The 21,588-nt window shown below is 40.0% G+C and overlaps 1 protein-coding gene across 1 annotated transcript; it reads right to left on the reverse strand.

The window, feature by feature from the left end:
- Positions 1-307: 307 nt before the first annotated feature.
- On the reverse strand, positions 308-2,505 carry rrs1 (ribosome biogenesis regulator 1 homolog). Its single transcript, XM_031281958.2, has 2 exons — positions 1,855-2,505; positions 308-1,635 (listed from the first exon to the last, which is right to left on the reverse strand). The coding sequence occupies exons 1-2, from the start codon at positions 2,446-2,448 to the stop codon at positions 1,168-1,170; spliced, it is 1,062 nt and encodes a 353-aa protein (XP_031137818.1). The 5' UTR covers positions 2,449-2,505; the 3' UTR covers positions 308-1,167.
- Between the last annotated feature and the right edge of the window lie 19,083 nt (positions 2,506-21,588).

A 21,588-nucleotide genomic window follows, 5' to 3' on the forward strand; every position in this document is an offset into this window, starting at 1 on the left:
GGTCTGAGCTTGTTCCAACTGTTTGCTGCTGCAGTTTTATTTAAGCAACCCAACTACGATATTTCATAGTAGGGTTGGGTAATATGAAAATACATGAAACATTAGAATTGTGTATTTTACCATAGCATTTATACAAGGATGTCTATCACTTAAATATGTGTATATTAAATCATTGTGGATAATGTTGCAGACGGTTAAGCACGGACATTTATGGCAATATAGGGTTAATATTGAAGCTTTTGGCATCACTGATGAGGTACCTGGATTTGTCAGGCCCTTCATTTAATTATTTGATTACCCAAAAAAACTCCTTCTGCTACAAGTTTATTTTTATCGAAGAACATTTTTTAAACTGATTTTTCAGAAAATATTACATACATCATATATTAGACGTATATGGACTTTTCCCCCATATGACCCACAACTACAGACTTGCTGCACAGCTTTAGTTAAGCAGCCTGACTCATTAGAAATGTCTTTTCCTCAGCTGACACTTTGACATGTCATAGCAGGAAAAACACAGGGGTGATTAATAGAACAATTGCAATCCATTTGGGTATTCCAGTGCAGCTGCTACGATGTGTGTTTGCTTATTGTAAAAGACTAACTAGGATCAAAATGTCATGTTGTCAAAAACTATTTTTTAGAAGGAAATCTTTTTAACTTTTATCTTTGCCATCTGTCATCTTTGAGGAAATGACCATTGCATACAGTTTGCAAGGATTCAGTGAATACATGTAGGATTGTGTTGTTGTAATGCTGTTAGTTACACCTGTCCTCCTGCTATTACAAGTCAAATGTAAAAAACAAACAAAACAGCTATGAAGGTCTGTAAAGAGGTTTCATAGCTGTGACTTTATAAATTCTGCATTTAATTAAAAAAAAAAAACAGAATTAAAACACAATCTAGTGATTTTAATTTGGGCTGCAGTTAAAGTATTTTTCCATCAATATTACACATATTACCAGTTAGCTTCCATGAATGCTGAGACTGATATTTACAGATGTGATGACAGTATAAACACAGTGAAATAGACAGTCACAACATTGCATCCATCATTCACAGGTTAATCAAACAGTCATTTTATATTGCATCATTCATGTTCAGTCCAATGTTTTGATGCCAAGGCACAAACAGATATAGCAGGATACAGGATGTTAGAGTCCTCAATGCTTCCCAGGTTTGCCTCTCCTCTTCCCTCCTCCTCCTCCTCCTCCAGCTTTACCTCCTTTTCCTTTGCCTCCTTTTCCTTTCCCACCATTTCCTTTGCCCTTTCCTGACATGTTGCCTTTGCGTCCTTTCTTCCCTGCTCCCTTCTTGTACTTAGCTGAGGCCTCCTCTCTGTCGTCCTCTCTCATCTGCTTATTGACAGCCTTGGTGATGTCCAACTTGGGCTTCTTGCTGTCCATGAGTTTCAGAAGCTCCAGCTGCTTCTGCTTCTCACTAGAAAAGTTGCCGATGAGGGGCTCAAACTTCCTCTTCTTGCCTGTGTTCTTTGGTGGTTTCTCTTTAGGCAGGCAGTCCTGGAACCTCCCCACAGATGCTGTGGAGGTTTTGGCCACACTTACAGCTTTTGACAGGTCGTCTTTGGACTGCTGGGCTCTAGGCGTCAGCCCCACACCTGGCAGTTTGACCTTTTAGAAGTCAGAATAGAAATATATAGTCAGAAATAAGAAATGTAAAAATATGTACATTATACTACAATTTATAATAAATAGAATTAAGAAATGTGTAAAAAAAAATGTATACTACAATATATAATCTAACAATAAATGCTGAAAAATGGGATCTATGATTAGGCCTAGTTGAAATGTACAGTAAACATGCAGTGTTCATGCCAGAGTAAACCAGACCTTCTGCGCCCTGGCGATGTTCTTCAGCCTGTTGAACTCGTTTTTGGCCACTCTCTCAGTCTTAGCTTTGGTGCGTTTGGCGAACTGGTCCTCATTTGGGTCTGCGGTCTCCGGCACCTCAATCAGCCACTCCTTGGTGTCATCCTTGGCCCTCTTGTAGCCCCAGCGCCTCTTCCACTCCTTCGCGGTCTCATCCCAAACCAGGTTGGTCTTCTTCTTCTTCTGTATGCCCTTAAGCTTGGCGAACTCTTCCCATTTTGTTGGAGCTTTAGGCTTCGGAGGTGGCTTCTCTCTGGGCAGCGGGGTCGTCGGCTCTGGTATTTTGGACACTATCGCCTCCTCGACCCTTTCCGTGGGTTGTTTCCAGATCTCGTTGATGAGCAGCTGCGTGTTGTCACGAGCTAACAGCCGTAGGAAGTCGTCTTTCTTCTGCTCTCTAAAGTCCCGCGACTCGATGGTGTTTTTGTCACAAGCTAGCAGGTTACCGATGTCAAACTCCAGGTCAAGCTCTTTCTTCACAGTGATGCTTTTCAGTTTTTCTGCCTCTTCTTGCTCAGCTTTGACTAACAGCTCTTCCACACTGCACGCGGCCATGTTGGTGAGAGCTGAGAATTGTTAAATCCCCACGTGTGAAAGAGAAACACACACTAAATGACTTCCGGGTCATAGTTAGTGTGGAGAAATACCACCTTTAGCCACAAGAGGTCGACGTTGTTCCATTTATTTTGTTGCGATAAGCTTATACTTTATTTACCCCGAGAAGCATAGCTGTGCAGCAGTTGCAATACAAAATGGGAAAAGTACAAGAAATATAAAAAGTCGGTCGGTCCGCGCGTGCATGTGAGTGCCTTTCTTAAATTCTTATATTTACATCTTTCCCTTCTCCCTCAGTGAAAAACCCAGAATATGCGAATATGTTTTATTTTAAGTCACCACATCACACTTGTGTAAGTTGCATTCTGGACCAATGACAAAAAATAAACTAGTTGTGAGGTCACAAAATCCTTTCTATGTACACACCTTAAACTGACATTTAAAAGTGCATATGGACCTTTTTCACAGCAGACATTTTGACTTGTCATAGTAGGAAAAGCACAGCTGAAATTGATAACCTTAACGATGGCTCAATTCCATCAAGTGTCCCAGTAAGCTATTTCAGTGAGTCAACCATGGTCTCTCCTAAGTGGAATGCAGCCATCATTAATGGTTTTGAATACACCTGTGCTTTTCCTACTATGACATGTCAACATGTCTGCTGTAAAAAAAGGTCTATTAAAACTTTCCCCCCAAAGTGAAAACAGCCTTCTAGTATCAAATTCTGCGCATACATCATTCTGCGTAGTGAAGCTCAAACATCTAATTTATGTAATAGCGAAACATATTTTTGGGAGGGACTTTTTAAACTGCTGTTTTCGAAGTCAATAATTGTAACCTTTAAAACTAAACTTCAGTTTTTTATACATTTTAATTTCCACACTTACAAAAAAGTCAAATCCCCATCATATACAGTAGACATATCTATACATATCAGTGCTCAGTAATTGGTTTGTATGTTGTTTTATTTTTTCCCATTGTATTATTATTATTATTATTATTATTAATATTATAACATTTTGCAAACTTAAGAAGGTATTGCTTAAAATGTCATTCCATTTTACTCCTCTGTGCTGAACATGAAATAAGTGAAAGAAAATAATTCAAAGGACGTCCAGACTGATTTGGGTGTGCAGGCTCTTGTACAATTGAAAAGTTCAAAATACAGTCAGTGACAAAACACTACAGTGCAGGGACACTTCAAAAACCTACATAACGAGACACATCTCTTTAAGTTTCTGCGCTGTAAGTCCTATAATGGCTGCACATCATTTTAAAGTTATGGAGTTGTGATAAACTTTATAATAGGATTACTATAAATGTTTTCATGAGAGATTAAATTCATGGAAGTATTAATATCCTTCCTTGTCTGTCATAGTATATTCTGTATGTGTTTCTCCCATAGATCCAGGGCTCTAATAACTCTATTTTTGTCCTTGTCTCTACTAATTTGGAGAAGGAGATGGAGGAGGGGGAGGAGGAGGGGGGGTTTCCATTACAATTGACTGGCTGCTGGTTGCTCAAAGACGATGGTGTTATTATTTTGGGCTCCAGTAATTACATTCATCGACCAGACTTGCCATGTGAATGCTAACACTCTGACAGGCACAGAGATAAGGTCACAAGTGATGTTGTGTTTGGAGATGTGAGGAGGAACTGCGTAATTAGTGGCCCGAAGTCCCTGTCGTGATTTAGAGAGGACTATAAGGTCCTTAGTGACGTGAATGTATGTTGTCTAAAATCCCCCAATTTAAACATAGTCTACTAGTTAGCTGCTGGCCTCGCTGCCTGTGTCACCCACTGTCTCCACAAGTGTTGAAGGGTTTTTGCTGACTTTTGATCCAGCATGAATTCAGCCAAACAAGATTACTTTTCCATGGTGTTCCTTTTATGGACAAATACACAGCACAGGCAGGATGAAGTTCTCTATGAGCTTTGGCCATGGAGCACTCTCAGTGTCTGCATCTCCACAGCTCCTAAATGTGCTTAAAGGATCAGATTTAGAAATAGTTCTCTCAACATATCGCCACTTTCATGTGAAAACCCTCCTCACAGGTTAGAATTGTTTATTTATTTTAGCCAAAGGAGCATAAAGCAGATTTCTTTGACTCTTTTTATACCAAGTTCCTGTGAAATTGATATTTTGGACATGCAGGAGGGTTTTAATCTGATATTATACAACTGACTGAGTCCCACCATGGTCCCACCTGAGTTCACAGTGTAGCTAATGCAGAGTGTTATGTACACATAGACCTTTTACTTAAGTAAAAGTAGCGATGCCACAGTGTAGAAGTACTCTGTTACAAGTAAAAGCATCTATTCAAATTTTGAATTCAGTAAAAATACAAAAGTATGTCTGGAACTCTACTCTTGCCCCCCATGCATGCCCTGGTCTATGTTATGAGTAGTGATGTCTACATGTTACTGTCTTTTTTTGTATTGTTTTCTTGTCTTTATGTTGTCAAAAATGCCTTGTGATTTCTGCTGCAACTTAATTTCCCCACGGGGACAATAAACCAATAAACCAATAAACTTAGACTTAAAATTACAAAAGTATTGGCATCAAAATATACTTAATATACAAAAAGTAAAAGTACTCACTCTTCAAATGGTTCATTTCATAATATTATTCTATTAATGGATTATAATTATTGACACAATTAATGCACAAGCATAATTTTTATATGGGGCTAATTTATATGCTGCAGGGTAGATTAATCTATGAATAATGTTGTTGATTATATTTTGTATTAATAATCTGAATCTGTTATTAGTAACAAAAGCTTTAACATAAATGCAGTGTAGCAAAATATACTGTGAAATGCAATGAGGTTGAATTATAAAGTAGCAGAAAATGGAAATACTCAAGTAAAGTACCTCAAAATTGTACTTGAGTAAATGTACTTAGTCATTTTCCACCACTGGTAATGTAACTAGAAATATAAAATATCTTGTTAATGGGGAATGGCTTTTTGTACTGCACACCCTGGGCTTGGAATAATTTACAAATGTTATGTGGAAACACTACACTCATATCAGGTATTCAAATGCCACATTTGCCAAATGCCAATTTTAAACAGTCACACTAAAAGAAATCCTGAAATAACTGAAATATAATGAAGACTTTAAGCACCTTTGCAAAAAAGAATTATGAATGAATACAACTTGTGAATGGTTCACTAAGCAGGGACAAACCCATAGCTTTAACAGGATCAGTGGTTTGCATTATTCAAAGCGCTACAAAGACCATTCATGCCACATATTGTGTCCTATATATAGAATACATGCCCATGTGCAGTTACAATATTGCATTTGTCCACTTTATTTGAAGCTTTTCACAGTTTTTCAAGCCTAGTTAGTATATTAAATGTGTATCTCTATTCTGCATTTCTTCACAGAGAAATGACAATCTGTGCGCTTCACTTTTTGTCATCTTCATCTTTAAATACCTACTGACTGGTGGCCACCACAATCTATGAATCACAGCAGGAAAGAAAGGACATTCATTCATGCAAAAACTAGCCAGAGGCTTCAAACTTGCTTTTTTTTTAAAGTTGACCTGTTAGCATCAAAAATGAGGTGAGAGCGCTGCAGGGCCAGATATAAAAGAAGGGCAAAATAATCTTAACAGCAGCATCCTGGCATAAATCAGACGTGATTAGCCGCTGACAGTTTGCTCGTGTATTTATAGGCATAGGTACATCAAATTCTTACACCTACTTAGCTGGAGGACACAAAAGTTTTTTTTACACATTTCTTCCATGATTTTGTGGAATACCATTCTGTTTGTTGTCTTAAAAAAGAAGCTTTATTAGTCTGCTTTTCTACAGGAAAAGAAGTGCCTGAGCATGTAGAGGACGATTTTCAAGCTTTACACGTGTCACTAAGGCATAAATAAGGCTTTAAAATATTCCCTGAACATACAGTGAACTATAGATTTGTCACTGTGGTAAAGATCATGGGTAATAGATTCACACAACATGATTTTTCAGAGAAGTCTAAATAAAAGGTACTGTATGTCGAAGTTAACCCCGTAAGCCTGCTCATGCAAAACAAAAAATCCACATGACTGAGCTGATAGCTGATAGGTTTAGGCACTTTTGTAGATTACATTCACTACTTCCTGTTCCCATGGCGAAAAGGAAATGAGCGTCCCCTGGCGAACAGAGTTTAGTTGGCTGACAGTTGAGGTCAGAGCCTTTATTGATCTGCTGTGGTTGGGACAGAAACACCATTTGGCCTTGTGCAATGCCTCACAGCCGCATGCTGCTCTCAGACTATCGTCTTCTCCGCATGGTATCTCACACTCTGAGAAGGACAAGCCAGAAGATAAACTGCATCATCTGTTTATTTATTTTTGCAGAGTAAATTGGCATCAACCATGGCTTGCAGCATCACCCTTCATTTTGCTGCGCCTCTCATATTCATTTCAAACCGTTTAAACATGACAAAAAAGGGCAAGGGGTATTCCTGTGTTTCTGTGACAGTTGTTACTCATCTCTCTGGAGGCAGGTCACATTGGTGTGTTGTTTGCAGGTGAGCAGGAAACACAGCTGTGGTCTCCCGGAACACCCTCTCTGTCCAGGTGACGTGGGCGAAACAGTTCAGCTGCTCCCCAAAACCTGGCTGGGTTCCTAGAATCAGCACAGCATGGAGGGGAGAGTCCTTGAGATATCATTCCAACCACATTACCAGTATATGTGTGTGTGTGTGTGTGTGTGTGTGTGTGTGTGTGTGTGTGTGTGTGTGTGTGTGTGTGTGTGTACAGGATCATGCAAGCGAGTGTATGACGTATGTGTTTGTGCGAGTGTGTATGCTGCAGTGGCTTCATGCTGGATGTTGGAACCAGACAGAGCTGGTTATTTCCTGGTGTCATGGCAACTTACAGAGGTCGTCCCTCAGTTTGGTATTCAGCAGCACTGTGGGGGCTTACCACAGTGACCTCATCGGGTACGCCCTGTACTCTGTTAAGCCAGGGTCTGACACTGAGTTGCCCCACAACTTTGTGCGAATAATGATCAAATGATTGGAAGAATTTTTTGTCTCCATCAACAGCTGGCACTTGTTTCTATATTGTTTCTATTTTTCTCATCAATAGTCAGTCAGGATTTGCAGGTCACAGACTTCCCATCATTTCCATTCAATCAATATATTTTTTTAAGTGAAAATACAAACAGTGTAATATGACTGTATACCCGTCTACAAGGTAAGAAATAAGTGAACTTACCAGACCTCAGTAGCCCGCTCCTCACCTCTGCTTGAGGCTAGTGGCTACATTAGCCTTACATAACACACCCGAATCTCCAACTGAAATGTCAGCGGTCAAGTTGCATTGTGGGTAACATTGGCACCAGGTTTTGACAAGGTAGATATGTGGCGATATGTCTGGTTCTGCTGCATCAATTTTTACCATTTTAAAAACATTGTCCATTGCAAGTCCGACAATGTTAAAGGAGTGCAATGCTTATCGGTGGAGTACTAGCTATTTCAAAGGAATAGTTTGACATGTTGGGAAATACCCTCATTTGCTTTTTTGCCAAGAGTTAGATGAGAAGACCAATATCATTGTCATGTCTAAACATGTAGCTACCGCCAGCAGCCGGCTAGCTTAGCTTACCACAAAGACTGGTAACAGGGGGAAACAGCTAACCTGATGGTCCCACAGCCATATGTTCACACAGCCCTATGTTCCCACATTTCTAAGATTTTTCTTAAAATTAGGCCCTATGTTAGGGTTAGGGTTACATTCCATCTGTAGTCCATTGCTACTGGATAATATGTTGGGTGGAATTGGCTACCAAATTGGGAGAAAGGGGGATAAAATCTGATACAAATTTATGAAAAAGGAAATGTGGGAACATAGGGCCTAATTTTCAGTGAAAAAAAATTATCTTAGAAACGTGGGAACATAGGCACGCTCCCTCTCTGACTATACCTTGGCTGGGTGCAGTAACTTCCTGAAGTAGCCTCCGGTAAAAAAAAAATATTATACTTTGGGTTTCATACTAATTAAAGCAAAGAGATATAACGTGTTAATTAGTCATTTCTTTCACCTTTGGACAAAGCCACGTTAGCTGTTTTTTCTTGTTTTCAGTCTTTGTGCTGAGCTAAGCTAACAGTAACAATGGTAGTTTCATATTTAGTAGATAGATATGAGAGACATACAGAAAAAGAGCAGAAACACCAACTTTTGTCAAACCTATGCAGCCTAATGTGTCATCCAGCCCTTCGGGTAGTGCCTGAGAAATCCTCTTTGAAGCTTCGGTGCAACTCCAATAATGAGGGCGCTGAGCACCGGGCCCCTACGTGAGGGGCATCCAGGGCCCATATTGATTCCCTGTTAATTAGTCCGTAGGTGCACATTGGTGCATAATTAGACTAATACTGAGCTTAATGAATGCAGACAACCACTAATTCCTCTGGGGAATTGTTCACTGCAGGAAGGATGTAGAATTCTGTCAATACATTTTTTTGGGGAAAAGCATGCTTACTTGAGATCTAGTGTACACTGATAACAGCTGAGCAGGATGTATATGATGTCACATATAGCACTGTTTTTAAATGCAATTTAATGATTAGTGATCAGTCCGTGTAAAAATGGTATATTAAACAAAAGAAAGCCACCCTGATAACGTAGGGTTTCGTTCTTTCACAAGACAAGAGGGCTTTTAGCCACTAAGTGCTACTCAACTTGACGGCGACTGATTTGATGGCAATGGACCATGGGGAATGTGAGAAAAAAAAATGAAAGAAATTGTTTCAAGCAAAATATGCATTCTAACAAGTGACAAATTGGCCTTTTCTGAGATGTACTAAGGACACTGTGGAAGTGCTGTTGTCTCCCTTGTGGGCTGAGAGTCATGCACCGCTGATGCTTCAAGAGGGATTTTGTAGAGTCATTCAGACATTTTATCTGTCTTTTGAACTTAAAAAACTCTTAATCATCTGTGGCCGGAACTGGAAAGTGTTGCGTGGGAGATGCAAGTCAGGATGTAAAGGATGATGTGACACAGAGGTCAAGTTTAGAAATAAACTTGTTTTTTGGCCTTTTTTGTAGCTCACCATCATAATTTAAGCTGCCTAATTTATTCTGTTAGTGGCTTTAAAGCTTTTAATTTTTCTCCATTTCTATCTCTTTTATTAGACAATCCATTAGTCCATTTCTGACCTTACTTACACTTGATTCCCATTTGCCTCTGCAACAGGTGACACGTTGTACTGTTTGCATGCACTTTTTCGTATGATATATTGAGTGCAGAGAACCGGAATAGGCTGATATTCCAAGACACCCACTGGGGATTAGCGACTTTGTTCCCGCGCCATTCAACAGGAGCGATTCCTCCTGTATCAGTCAATGTTGTCGAATGAGTCAGAGGAGCGGTGCTCATTAGCAAAAGGGCAGAAGTCACCTTGGTCCACTCATTCTTAGGGCCAATGTCACTTATCGCTAACAAAGTGTCAGTGTGTCACTGGCATGCTAAACGTCCCTGTATGATCCCATTCATGTCAGAGCAGAGAATCAGTGATAGCTTACAATATACAGTTCTTCTCCTGCTCTCATGACTGTGTCCCTCAAAGTGACTCCTGTCAGCCCAGTTTGCTTTGTTCTCCAAAAAGTTGTCTGATCAATGCTGTGATTATATGTCGGTCACGCATCACAAAACCCTTTGGCCTGACATGATGCAACAGTCATTAATTGCAAGCTACATTCACCCATCTATCCTCTCTTGTATAGCATGACAGATCCCGAACAGCATCAGGATCCCAGGGGATGTTCCTGAGCTATAAATAATATGGATCCCATACATCTATGCAGGGACCCTCAAGCATCGGTATGCTCGCTTTGATATGTAAATTTTATCCTGCTCCCTCCCTCCCCACCGACCCCCTCCGTGCCCTAGAGTTTGAGTAAGTGAAACAGTTTAGAAGAATTTCACAAGGCATCTCACCTAACCTTTGATCTTAAAGTTAAAGCATCATTAAACTGTGTTAAATCGACCAGGAACAATTAATGTTCAACAATTATAAATTACAATTAAAGTTGCCAATCTGTACGTTCAGATTAACGAGTAATGATGTTAAATATATTGTATGCATTTAAAAACCAATCATTTGTGTTTGCAAGTGGTGTACAGAAAATACCACATGACAAATTGAATTCATACAACATTACAATTACAAATGAAAGAAGAAATAATATTATGTTGATTGCCTTTTAGCAGAATATATCAAGGTAACAGAATGTATCATCAAGTGCGCTCTTAGTATAATGGTTAAGTACCTCCAATGTACAGCCTTGACCACTAAATTCACATCTGTCACTCAAACTCAGTGACACCGAGGTCAAGTTCTGAGAAAACTCTAGATAGTGGCCTTAGGTATACAAAGCTTGAATATACTGTATATAAGAGCCTCCTTTCAGAAACCTCTTTTCTAATCTAACGCCTATGCACAAAGAAGCAAAACCTGGTGTAAGGAGCGTAAAACCTGCACCCCCGAGAAATGAAAAGATCTGAACATCAATGAACCTTTATTGGGGAGTTTTAGATCTCAGCGTGCAAAGCAGATTTCACCCTACTTCTTCCTTCAAAGAGGGAATTTTTCCTATTCAATAAACACAGTTTCAGACTGTGACAGCATCTAAAGAAGGTTTGATTCTGTGCAAAGGCAAAGTGTGATACTGCTGCCCTCTTAGGTGCTTGGTATTATTTGGTGTTTCTGTTAATTTGTCCACACTTGCTTGGGCTCTGAGGTTAAATGTAATGGTGGTGAAAGCTGTTAAAAGGAGCTGTGATCAAGAACAAAAACAGGTCTTTTATTTCCATATGCAGTCCTTACAAACATCCTAAGGTCTGTCACGAGAATACCACCCACACACACACACACACACACACACACACACACACACACACACACACACACACACACACACACACACACACAAACAAACACAAACACACACACACATGCTCACACATTCACCTTTTCACTGAAACGAGCACCTCAAAGTGGAAGCAAACATCACCATGTGTGCTACTTCTCAGGATTTGAGTTTTTTTTTAAGACTTTTCCTATAATTTACACTCCAGTTTCATGTGCTCATTGCCTGCGTACATGGTGTCAGTGGAAAGTAATGCAGAGCGACAGCCACAAGGCCTCAACTCCATCTGTGTGCTCCCAAATAAAAACCTGATGATTCAGTGTCACAGCTGATTTAGAACAGACAACATATGCAGGATCCCTTTTGTGATTCTTTCCATGTAGCTACAGGCGGTGAGGAGGGGTGCAACAAAGCAGCGTCTTGACTGTAATTGTGTGAATCGCCTCAGGCTATGTACAACCTACTTGTGGTTAGTTAGGCTCCTGTTCCTTCTGCCCTGTTTGAAAGTCATTGCCAACCCAAGTTTAACTAAACTACGTCCACCCCGGGGCTCAGTATTATATCACGCAACTCAATCAGGCAGATGGCTGCATATACTTACAGCTTGCTTGGTTTATTAGTGTAAAGTATGCATTGTTGTGAGCATCATGACATAGCAACACATACCGTACCCATGCATATATGCACGTGTACTGGGATACAAAAAAAAGTGTGCATAGTGGAGAGCGATGGCTTCCAGCTCACTGCAGTGTGAGATTGGTGTTGTGCCAATATCCAAATCCCTTATTTAATTAAAGTTTACATAACTGTGGCTAATGTAATTCATGCTCACCCATGTTGAGTGGTCAAGGAGCTTGGGGAAGCCCACCTTCGTTGACAATCCGCTGTGTGGGAGTTGTATGCACAGCCCAGTGAACTGGACACATCAGGATGGATTGAGAAGAGTAAAAAACACACTCTAATTACAAAACACAACTTGCAAACAGCAATCACAGAGCAGTTCAGTGATCAAATTGAAAGTTCTTGGAAAACTTGTTGGGCGCAATCTTTTGGCTACGCTCAATGAATATCTGCTCGCCGCACACTGATTAGTATGTAAAAGTGGAAACAACAATAGCTATGTAAATGCAGGTACTCAAATATAATGACCTGAGATAAAATTCATTTATTCTATTTACAGTATCCTGCAGCAGAACTAATTCTAAAGCAATCACACAGAACACTCAGTGAGTTTTTAAAAGGCGCTGTAATTTAATTGCAAGCAATCGTGAAAGCTAATCTAAATTGCTGTCAACAGGGCAGATGAGCCCCTCATGTGACATGTATTATTTTTAATTTTCAAGGAACATAATAACGAAAACACTTATCTCTATCAGCAAAGTGAGTATATTATACACAAAGCAAGTTCACACATAGCAATCCAGCAATTATTTGTTGTGGGTTGTCACAATGGCAAGAATAACTGTGTGATGAGAGCAACACATTTAACTAGAATTGGAAGCAGTTATGACGGGGCCCAAGCCACCCACGCCAGTCGCCCCCGACGCCCTGGGGAGCGCGTGAAAGCGGAACCCGAAGCGAGCCGCGACGTCTGCGGTACGTCGCCGTTGCAAACATAGCGGTCAACAGTTCACCTCCACGCATATACAGACCACCTTTAAAAATGGTATACGGATAGGATTGGAGATGAAAAGTTCAACTGACATGTTACCGCGATCAGCTTCATGGGAAATTAAGAATCAATGCCACCGACATAACCAATCACACTATGACAGACTCTCCACTTAGCACCAACTGCAATGTTTAATTGTAAATGAATGGAGCCTACTGGCAGTCTGGCACACGTGGGTGCTCAGTATTTTCATCAGCGCCTATGAATGGTGTTGATTTTGGATTGAAAAAGTGAGAGAAAAGAGTTGCATTTGTCCACTGCGAAGGTTGTGGAAACTTTGTCAGGTGGCTTAAGAAGTTTGTTTATTGTAAAAAACCAGAGGAGCATGCAAAAGCGAAAACCAAAATGTATCGTAGGAGGCAAACATCAGTAAATATTGAGAAGTGTGAGCTGCAAGGTCTGTGGTACATTTCCATTACAAATATCCCATTAACATTGAGTAAAAGGGCCAAAACTCGTCTACGTTGATTATAGTTCGCCCTAATGGCCGATCTTTGCCAAATTTGATACCGAGCCTCAAAGCGGCATGCCGAACGAGCATCACAAGTTTCGTGTTGATTGCATTTACTGTGGCAGAGATATTGCAATTGCAAATTTCCCATTTAAATGCATTGAGTTATTGGCCAAAACAAATAAACGTTGCTTATAGCGCCCCCTAAAGGCCGATCTTCGCCGAATTTGGTACAGAGCATCGTAGTGGGATGTTGAGGAAGGATCTCAAGTTCTTTGCTGATAACATTTAATTTGGCCAAAATATGATATGATACGTGTGTGGTAGCTAGCTATGAAAATTTGTTTGGTCGTCAAATACGCATACTTTAACGTAGCAAAATTCCTTGAGTAACTTTTAGTCAGGTCCATCTGGAGATGCTACCTACCAGGTTTCGTGCTGATCCGTCGCACGGCCTAGGACGAGTTCGAAAAAGTTGGTTTTGCGCATTGCGCGATATTGCAGAAAAAAATTTAAGCGGAAATGGGCGTGGCCTATATCATGTGATTCAGCTTGATTCAAGGAACACGTGGATGTATGGTTTTCTAATGTGCAATGTGTAATGTGGGAGTTAAAGGCAAAAAAACATTATAGCGCCACCTAGTGGTCCTAGTGGTAAAAATCGGATGAGTGGTTCATGAGATATAAACTTTTTGTACTTGTAGCGCCCCCTAGTGACCAAATTTCGTAAAACGCGTGAGCGACCTCCAGAGGGTCACAACAAACATGAATCTAAAGTTTGGCGTTGATAGCATTTATTTTGGCTGAGATATGGCAAAGTTGCTGTTTTCATAGTTAGCTACACAAATGTGTTTGTACGTAATATGCGTAATTTTTATCCCATCAAAATAGTTTCTATTAACTTTTTGTCAGGCCCATCTGGAGATGCTACCTGCCTATTTCATGCCGATCGGTTGCACGGTCTAGGAGGAGTTCGAAAAAGTAGGTTTTTGATAAATCGCGATTTTTGACGCATAAAAGTTTAGGCGGAAATGGGCGTGGCCTATATCACGTGATTCAGTTTGATCCAGGGAACGAGTGGATGTATGGTTTTTGAATGTACGGTGTACGGTGTGGGAGTTATAGGGCCAAACGCGTTTCTTCTGCTATAGCGCCACCTAGTGGTGGAAGTGGGTCTATTTTTGCGCCTGAGGTCCTTGCGGAGTTCTGGACCATTCCTGAAAATGCCCACCCCCCACCATGTACGGTTTAGGCTGTAGTCAGAGTTTTAGGCAGAGAAGAATAATGACTATGATGATGATGATTAATCGATAGAAAAACAATAGGGTTCTACAGCTCTGCTGTGCGAACGGCATAGCTTTGCTATTGCCCGTTCTTGCAGACTCGGGCTTGGACCCCTAATTATATATCTAACACAACCCTCAGTTCCTTACAGTGTTGTACACACAGGTACAGATCAAAAACTTCATTGCAGTTGTGGATATACAGCAGAAGACATACTGAAGGTTATATCATGATGATGTTTGTCTTAGCTCTTGGCTGCTCATGACTGGGAGCTTTCATAACTACAGAGGTTTACTGAGGAGGATGATTGTGATGATGATGAAGTGAACTGTAAGGTGAAAAAAATACCCTGCATGGCAAAGATCCAATTTTGGATACTGGAGAGGCTTTTCTAAAGATTAGAAAGATATTATGTGAACTTTACAACAAAAAAGAGATTTAGGAGCTAAGGCAGGATGTGGTAAGCGGCTTAGACTACATACAGAGGTTAGCAAGCAAACCAAAACTGTCAAATCTACAGATTGTCAGCCACACAAAAGTGCAAAACCTCATGCTAACAGAGGCCAAAAGTATTATGTGTAGTAGTGAAAATAGACCCAGTGAGAAACAGCAGTTGAACAAAAAGAAAACACAACAGGGCTGCAGAAGTCTCGTTCTCTGGACAAAGACAACACCGTATAAAACAAAACAGGCAACTGGTGCATCGCCAGCAAGATATCCTCAGGTCTGCAAAGCAGTTGAAGCAGAGACAGTGGATAAACTGAAGAAGCATAAAAAAGGAGAAGATGGAGTTGCTTGAAATTACATTTTGGGCAATCTGCAATGTGGCTGTGTGAAGACCATGCATATCTTCCAGGCTCAGACACAGCGGTGCTTAAACATATCAGGATGCAAAGTCTTTCACAAGGTCAATATGCTTGGCAGCATAACAAGAGCCTGGCAGCTGCAATTGAGAGCATATAAACATAAACTAATTTTGTTTACCCTTTAGCACTACTGAAACCAGAAAATAAAACTTACTTTAGAGAAAGAGTTTTGACTACTGGGCTAAAGTTAAGGTAGGTTAGGTATTAGGAAATCCTAAATGACTGAGATAAAAACTATAATATATCATATAAGAAGGTATCCATCGTCACAGAGACATCTTAAAAGTGTAATCTTCAACTGTAGAAAGTCCTGCTCAGTACATATCTTGGTCACAATTAATTTCGGTATCTGCCTTAAAAACCCAGTACTGGCTCCTGAGAAGCTTTGTGCTGGGGAGGGACGTGTATGATGGGTTTGTGGTGTTGTCATCATACACAGGTTTATTTGGTTTACAGATTGTCTGTTTTGTTATTATTTTGTTGTGTGGTCTTATATATTGTTGTTATTGGGTCATCTTTTCTTGGTTTTTGTCTGGGTGGGTGGGATGGCGAGTGGGAGAGTGATATGTTCATGTTGCGAATTGTATGTTTTGTATGTTGTTAAAAAAACAAAACATTGTTAATCACAAAAAAAAAACAGTACGGGTTGGGCTCTTGTGCAGATGAGGGCTTTTAGAAGACATTGAAAGACACTGACTGTGGAAAGGCAAATTTCTGCATCAAAGTTAGGTTTCTAACAGCTCAAGGGACGGTTACATCAGGTCCTCTGTATTGCTAAATGTTTAGATGACCTCCCATTATCACTGGATGAAAGGGGACAGTGAAGGACAGAGCACTTCCTGCACCTCTTGTCTGTCTGACAGCAGCCTCTCTTCGTTTGCTCATCCCAAGAAATGACGTCACTCTCGAGTCATCCAATCACTCACGCTGATGAATTTACTAGACGAGATCAGTTTTGCGCGTCTAACTACCTGCCATTCGCACTTACTGCATCTTCCACCTCTCTGTCTCCCACTGTTTTTCTGTATCTCTGTTATCATGAGCATCCGTACTGTACATTCACACTCTCCCTCTCTCTGGAGGGTTAAGCCTGATGTTGAAAGGCTTCTGACTGAGGAGCGCTCCAGATTAATGTGTGTATCTCTGCTGATTGATTCATTACATTAGTTTTATTTGACTAGTTCAATTGATTGATGCCAAGCTCTGGAGGCTTTTAAATTACAGCCACTCAGTCAAATTAATCACAGAGAACAAAGTTCAGTCCAGCAATGATCCTCTGATACATTCAACACCACAATTTTATTTTTTAAAATCACATTAATTATTGTAAAGTACCAAAAGCCAAACCAACATAGTTTGTACAGTTCTACTGTATTTGCTCCTTTTTTCTTCCATCTTTTCTTGTGCTGTTCTCAGATTTTCCCAGAGTGCTGCTGCTGCTGTCTGGTGTAATTGTCTCATTTTTGATTTTGCCCTGGAGCCCCTGTGTGATCAGTGCCTGTTAGCTCCTCACTGATGATCAGAAAGAAACCGAGGAGGGAACATAGACACCTACACAAACAATTGGAGAAGAGGAATGCTTTGCAACTCATTGCAGAAAACCCACGGTCATCTTCTGATCTCAACCAGTAAAACAAAGAAAAGAAAACAATGGGTGAGTCATTCGATTTACTTGGGGGTAAAAACACGCACAGACAAAGGAGGTCAGTTATATACTGCATGTTTTTATTGGACAGACACTCTTCTAATTATCCTCTGATGTGATAAAGACAAAATTAAGACTATGTTTGAGTTGTCCTTTCTGCACAAGGGCTATCAAGATATTCTTTGACCCCATTTGCAGCTCCATCACAATATATAACAGCCCAGCCCATTGTTTTCCTCATTAGACTACTTTAAATGCATTTTCTGAAAAACAACAATGCATCTCTTGCTGCACAAACACAGCTGATTTCACTGCTTCTTCACAGGCTTGCATCCTGTCTCTAATGTGCTGGAGGACATTCATTATGCATGCTATGAGGCCAATGCCCAGCGCGATCATCTGAGAGGACTCTGAGAGTTTTGCGACATGGCTTTAAAAGTTTGCACACACATATAGATGCAGGGCAAGGCTTTCTTAGAAACAAGCAACTGTCAGTCAATTCGATGAAGCCATCACCACTCAGAATGAGAACATCAAGCCTCTCCAGTTTCTTAAGGCATGACATTATTGACTAAACTGGTCACTGCTGTGTGGTGATAGATGTGCATTTCTATTATGACCCAGCCTTGGCTATCCTCATGCTGAACCGTAACTTATTGTTAAGTCGCTGCAGACATGCTTGGTTGAAGAAAGGAAGAAAAGACCACACTGCCTCCACTACACTGACTGTTTTCTCTCATTAGCGCTCCACTTAAAAATACATCCCACATCTACCAAAACTCCTCCAAACAAAGCATACGACTGGGAAGAGTTTGCCATACACGTTAGAATATTACATAAGAAAAAGATAGTTATATAATAGAAGGCATAACCATTTTGATCTGCATAATGGCAACTTTCATTGGTCTGATGATCTTGTTTTGGACCTTAACCCAGATAAAAAGTACCTGCATGAACATATCTGAGTTGAGACCAAAGTGACAAGACATCCACAGAGACAGCAAGAAACCCATTCAACCATTTCAGCCTTTATGCCTCTGATTGTTATATAGAATGAGGGGTAGAGGCGTTGAAAGAAAAAGAGAGATTTTTAAGGTCAAGGTCTTTGACGCTCAAAGACAAGCCAAGTCTAAAATGAAGAAAGACATTTGAAATGTTTTGTTTCTGTGGCTGCCTTCTGTCGACGTCAACCTGTATGGTAACTGTCACTGTTGGTGCATATGATGATTGGTAATCATTCTGCACATAGGCCTAGAGTTACTTTGTTCTCCCGCAGCTGATCATACCGCATAAAGAAATGACAAACCCAGTATTGTGACAGAAATACTGAGTTATAAATGATTGAAAGTTTGGTTGAATGTTTTTGCCCTAGATTTCTCATGAGATGGCAATTTCTGTCACACTATGAAGCAGTCAAATCTACACAGTCTAAGAGTGGACCTCTGCTGCATTTAAATACATCCTTATTCAACACTTATTACTGAAATAAAAACATCACTTAAAAACATGAAATCATGCACAGAAGCAGAACATTTATTTCCTGAACATAAAACATAAGGATTAAATAATGAAATGGACTTCTTCCCAGCGTTGCAAGCATACCAAAGATCTTCAGTAGGCCTACGCAATATAGCAAGGTGCAATCTATAAACAAGCATCATAGGTGTAAGTAACTTGCACGACAAGCGAGAACATTTTATTTTGAATAAATAGTAAGATAAACTTCCTGTGTCAGTGCTGAATAAGAAAGCATATTATTCATTTTTTAGTAGAAGTGTAGCAATACATGTTATATTTTGAACATCTCAGGCTACACCTTTTTGTCCTGTAAAGTCGTTTAAATCCAGATGTGGACCAGTGACATGGCCTATCCCTGAAAACATTTATAGTCCTGTTCCTGTTGTCCTTTTCCACGCCAATATATGAAACACATTTATTTCCAGCATAAACCATCTTGGTGCAGTAAACAGTAACTAGCACACCAAATGTGTGTTATATCCTTAACAAATGCAACATTTACGCCTCTTGTCTGAGTAACCTTTGCTAAAAACGTTTATAAAGGTTTTTATAAAGATGGAACTATATGTTGTTTAAAAGATTTACGCCTTCATAGGAACAAATAGGCTTGGGGCTGAGTGCCATAGACTGGGGAGAGACGTCAGAAAGCAATGAAAGATGGGCTAACATGTTGTTAGTTTTGGTGTTTTAACAGGATTTGTTGATAAGAAAAAGTTAAAGAAACACCAGACATATCCTATAATTCAATGTATTTGGTACATTATGCTTTAGACAGCTGCTTAGATTTAAGTATCCACTATCCAATTTAAAGATAAGCTTTTTAAATTAAAGTTATTAGGATGTTTACTCTCCTAATTGTAAAATTTGAACTGGGAAAATCCAGCCATGGTTGTGAACAAATATAAAAGGTAATTTAGACAAAGATTAAATATGGTCCTTGTGGACATTATTTTCCTTCCGCAAAAAGGAGATTGGCCTCCACTATGTGAACAAGCATTAAGGAAGCCTGTAAGTTAACACCTACATTTACACAAGCTAGATTCATTTAGACAGAATGGCCCTTGGGGGTGTCGCTGCATTATGGACAGCTTTGCATCACACGTTCTCATGCAGGCTGTGTTGCATGCAAACCATAGGAGAAGCCTAGGGAAGCCATCTCACATTTAATTTTTTAAAAGGTAATCATTTCAAGAGCCTCAGAAGATTGTTCAATCTTATCTCAAATGGCTTGCTTAAAAAACATGCATCAAGACTCACAAAAAGCTCCTTTTTAAAAGCAGCTGCACTGAAGAATACTTGAACATCAAGTAACCCGGAGGGGAAACTGGTCAGCAGCGTTCATTCTGCATAATTAATGAGTCTGTTTAGCCTTAAACTGCCCTGACTGAACATTATCATACATTTAATTACTTATATATCTAGTGTGCTGGTTGAATGCATGTTTTGTGTAATTTTGTGGTCAATTGTAAAACCAGAAATGCCATTTCTGTAAAACCTTCCATCTCTTTTTTCTTAAAATGAAAGGCCAAGCTCTCACTTCTATTAGAGAGGTGTTTTTATAACAGGCTATATTACTGGACTATAAACCAGAAGGACACCTGAGCTACAGGTCTAAGTGTGGAGCCCTGGGCTCTACAGTCCCAGCGATCAGCACCAGAATACCTGTTCATACTCATTGAAACAGCCAGAGTGACCTTGTTTATTAAAATGAGTCTGTCAAAGTCAAGCAAAACACCAAAAGTATTAGAAAAAAGACAGCTCAATACGCCGGGGAGAGCTGTCCAATTATTTAGGAAGGGACAGTTCGCAGAGAAGCACTTGTCCCTCCACAGATCGCAATTAGAAAGTCAAATGATTAATTAAAAGAATCTGTTGCCATGGAGAGTTTGTGTGTCTGACATTGGTTCTGTGAAATCCTTTCTCAGAAGCACTTCAAAGTGTCTGGTATGGAATTCACTTTAACTCAAGTCCAGATTTTTTATCTAATCATTTTATGGTATTCTCTACCTGCATTAAGAGGTCAGACACAAAGGTCATATTAAGTGGCAACATCCCAATTTCCCCAAGGGAATCATTAAAGTTTTATCTAATCTAATCGTCTGAGAGACTCGCCTTAATTGAGGAAACAAAGGGATAACGATTTAAGCCTGAGTCTATTCCGGTGTGGCGTCACAAGAGAGGATTTCTCTCCCAGTGATCTGTGCAGGGACAGTGATTTGAAAATGAGGTGACATGAGTTGACCACGAGCAGTCACTCTCTCATCTGGCGGTGTTTTCTATTTGTGTCAGCCAACATGTGTTTCTCATGATGGGACCTGACACCTCGCCCGGAGCAGCACGCATGAACAGCGACAAAGTGGAGAGGCTAATAGGAGAAACAATTTCACGTGGACTGCAAATTACACTCTGAGTGATCACCTAAAATGTCTCAAGATAAGATGTGAATTTTAATGGCAGATATTCTGAAGAAAAATCCCCCTTGTACATTTGAACTACATTTACAAATGTTCTCCTCTCCTCCTCTCTCTTAAATTGCCTGTTTTATTATGTTAGTGCACACTGCACAGTTTGTGCTCTTACTTTAAATCTGTATACTGTATGTCTGGAACTTATATTTTCCTGGGCTGAATGTGTGGGTAAAATGGATTTACCATTAGGAATTAATGAAAAGGGTTTTACCACATTGTGAAAGCTGATTTAACAAATATATAGAGTCTATGCTTAAAGTGGAAAAGTGCCAACTTGTAAAACATTATTAGGAATTCCATTGTATTGCACAATAGCTGAACTAAGTGTGAAACAGACAGAGGAACAGACAAGTCA

The sequence above is a fragment of the Sander lucioperca genome, chromosome 1, assembly GCF_008315115.2.
Source record: "Sander lucioperca isolate FBNREF2018 chromosome 1, SLUC_FBN_1.2, whole genome shotgun sequence".
NCBI classification, from domain to species: domain Eukaryota; kingdom Metazoa; phylum Chordata; class Actinopteri; order Perciformes; family Percidae; genus Sander; species Sander lucioperca.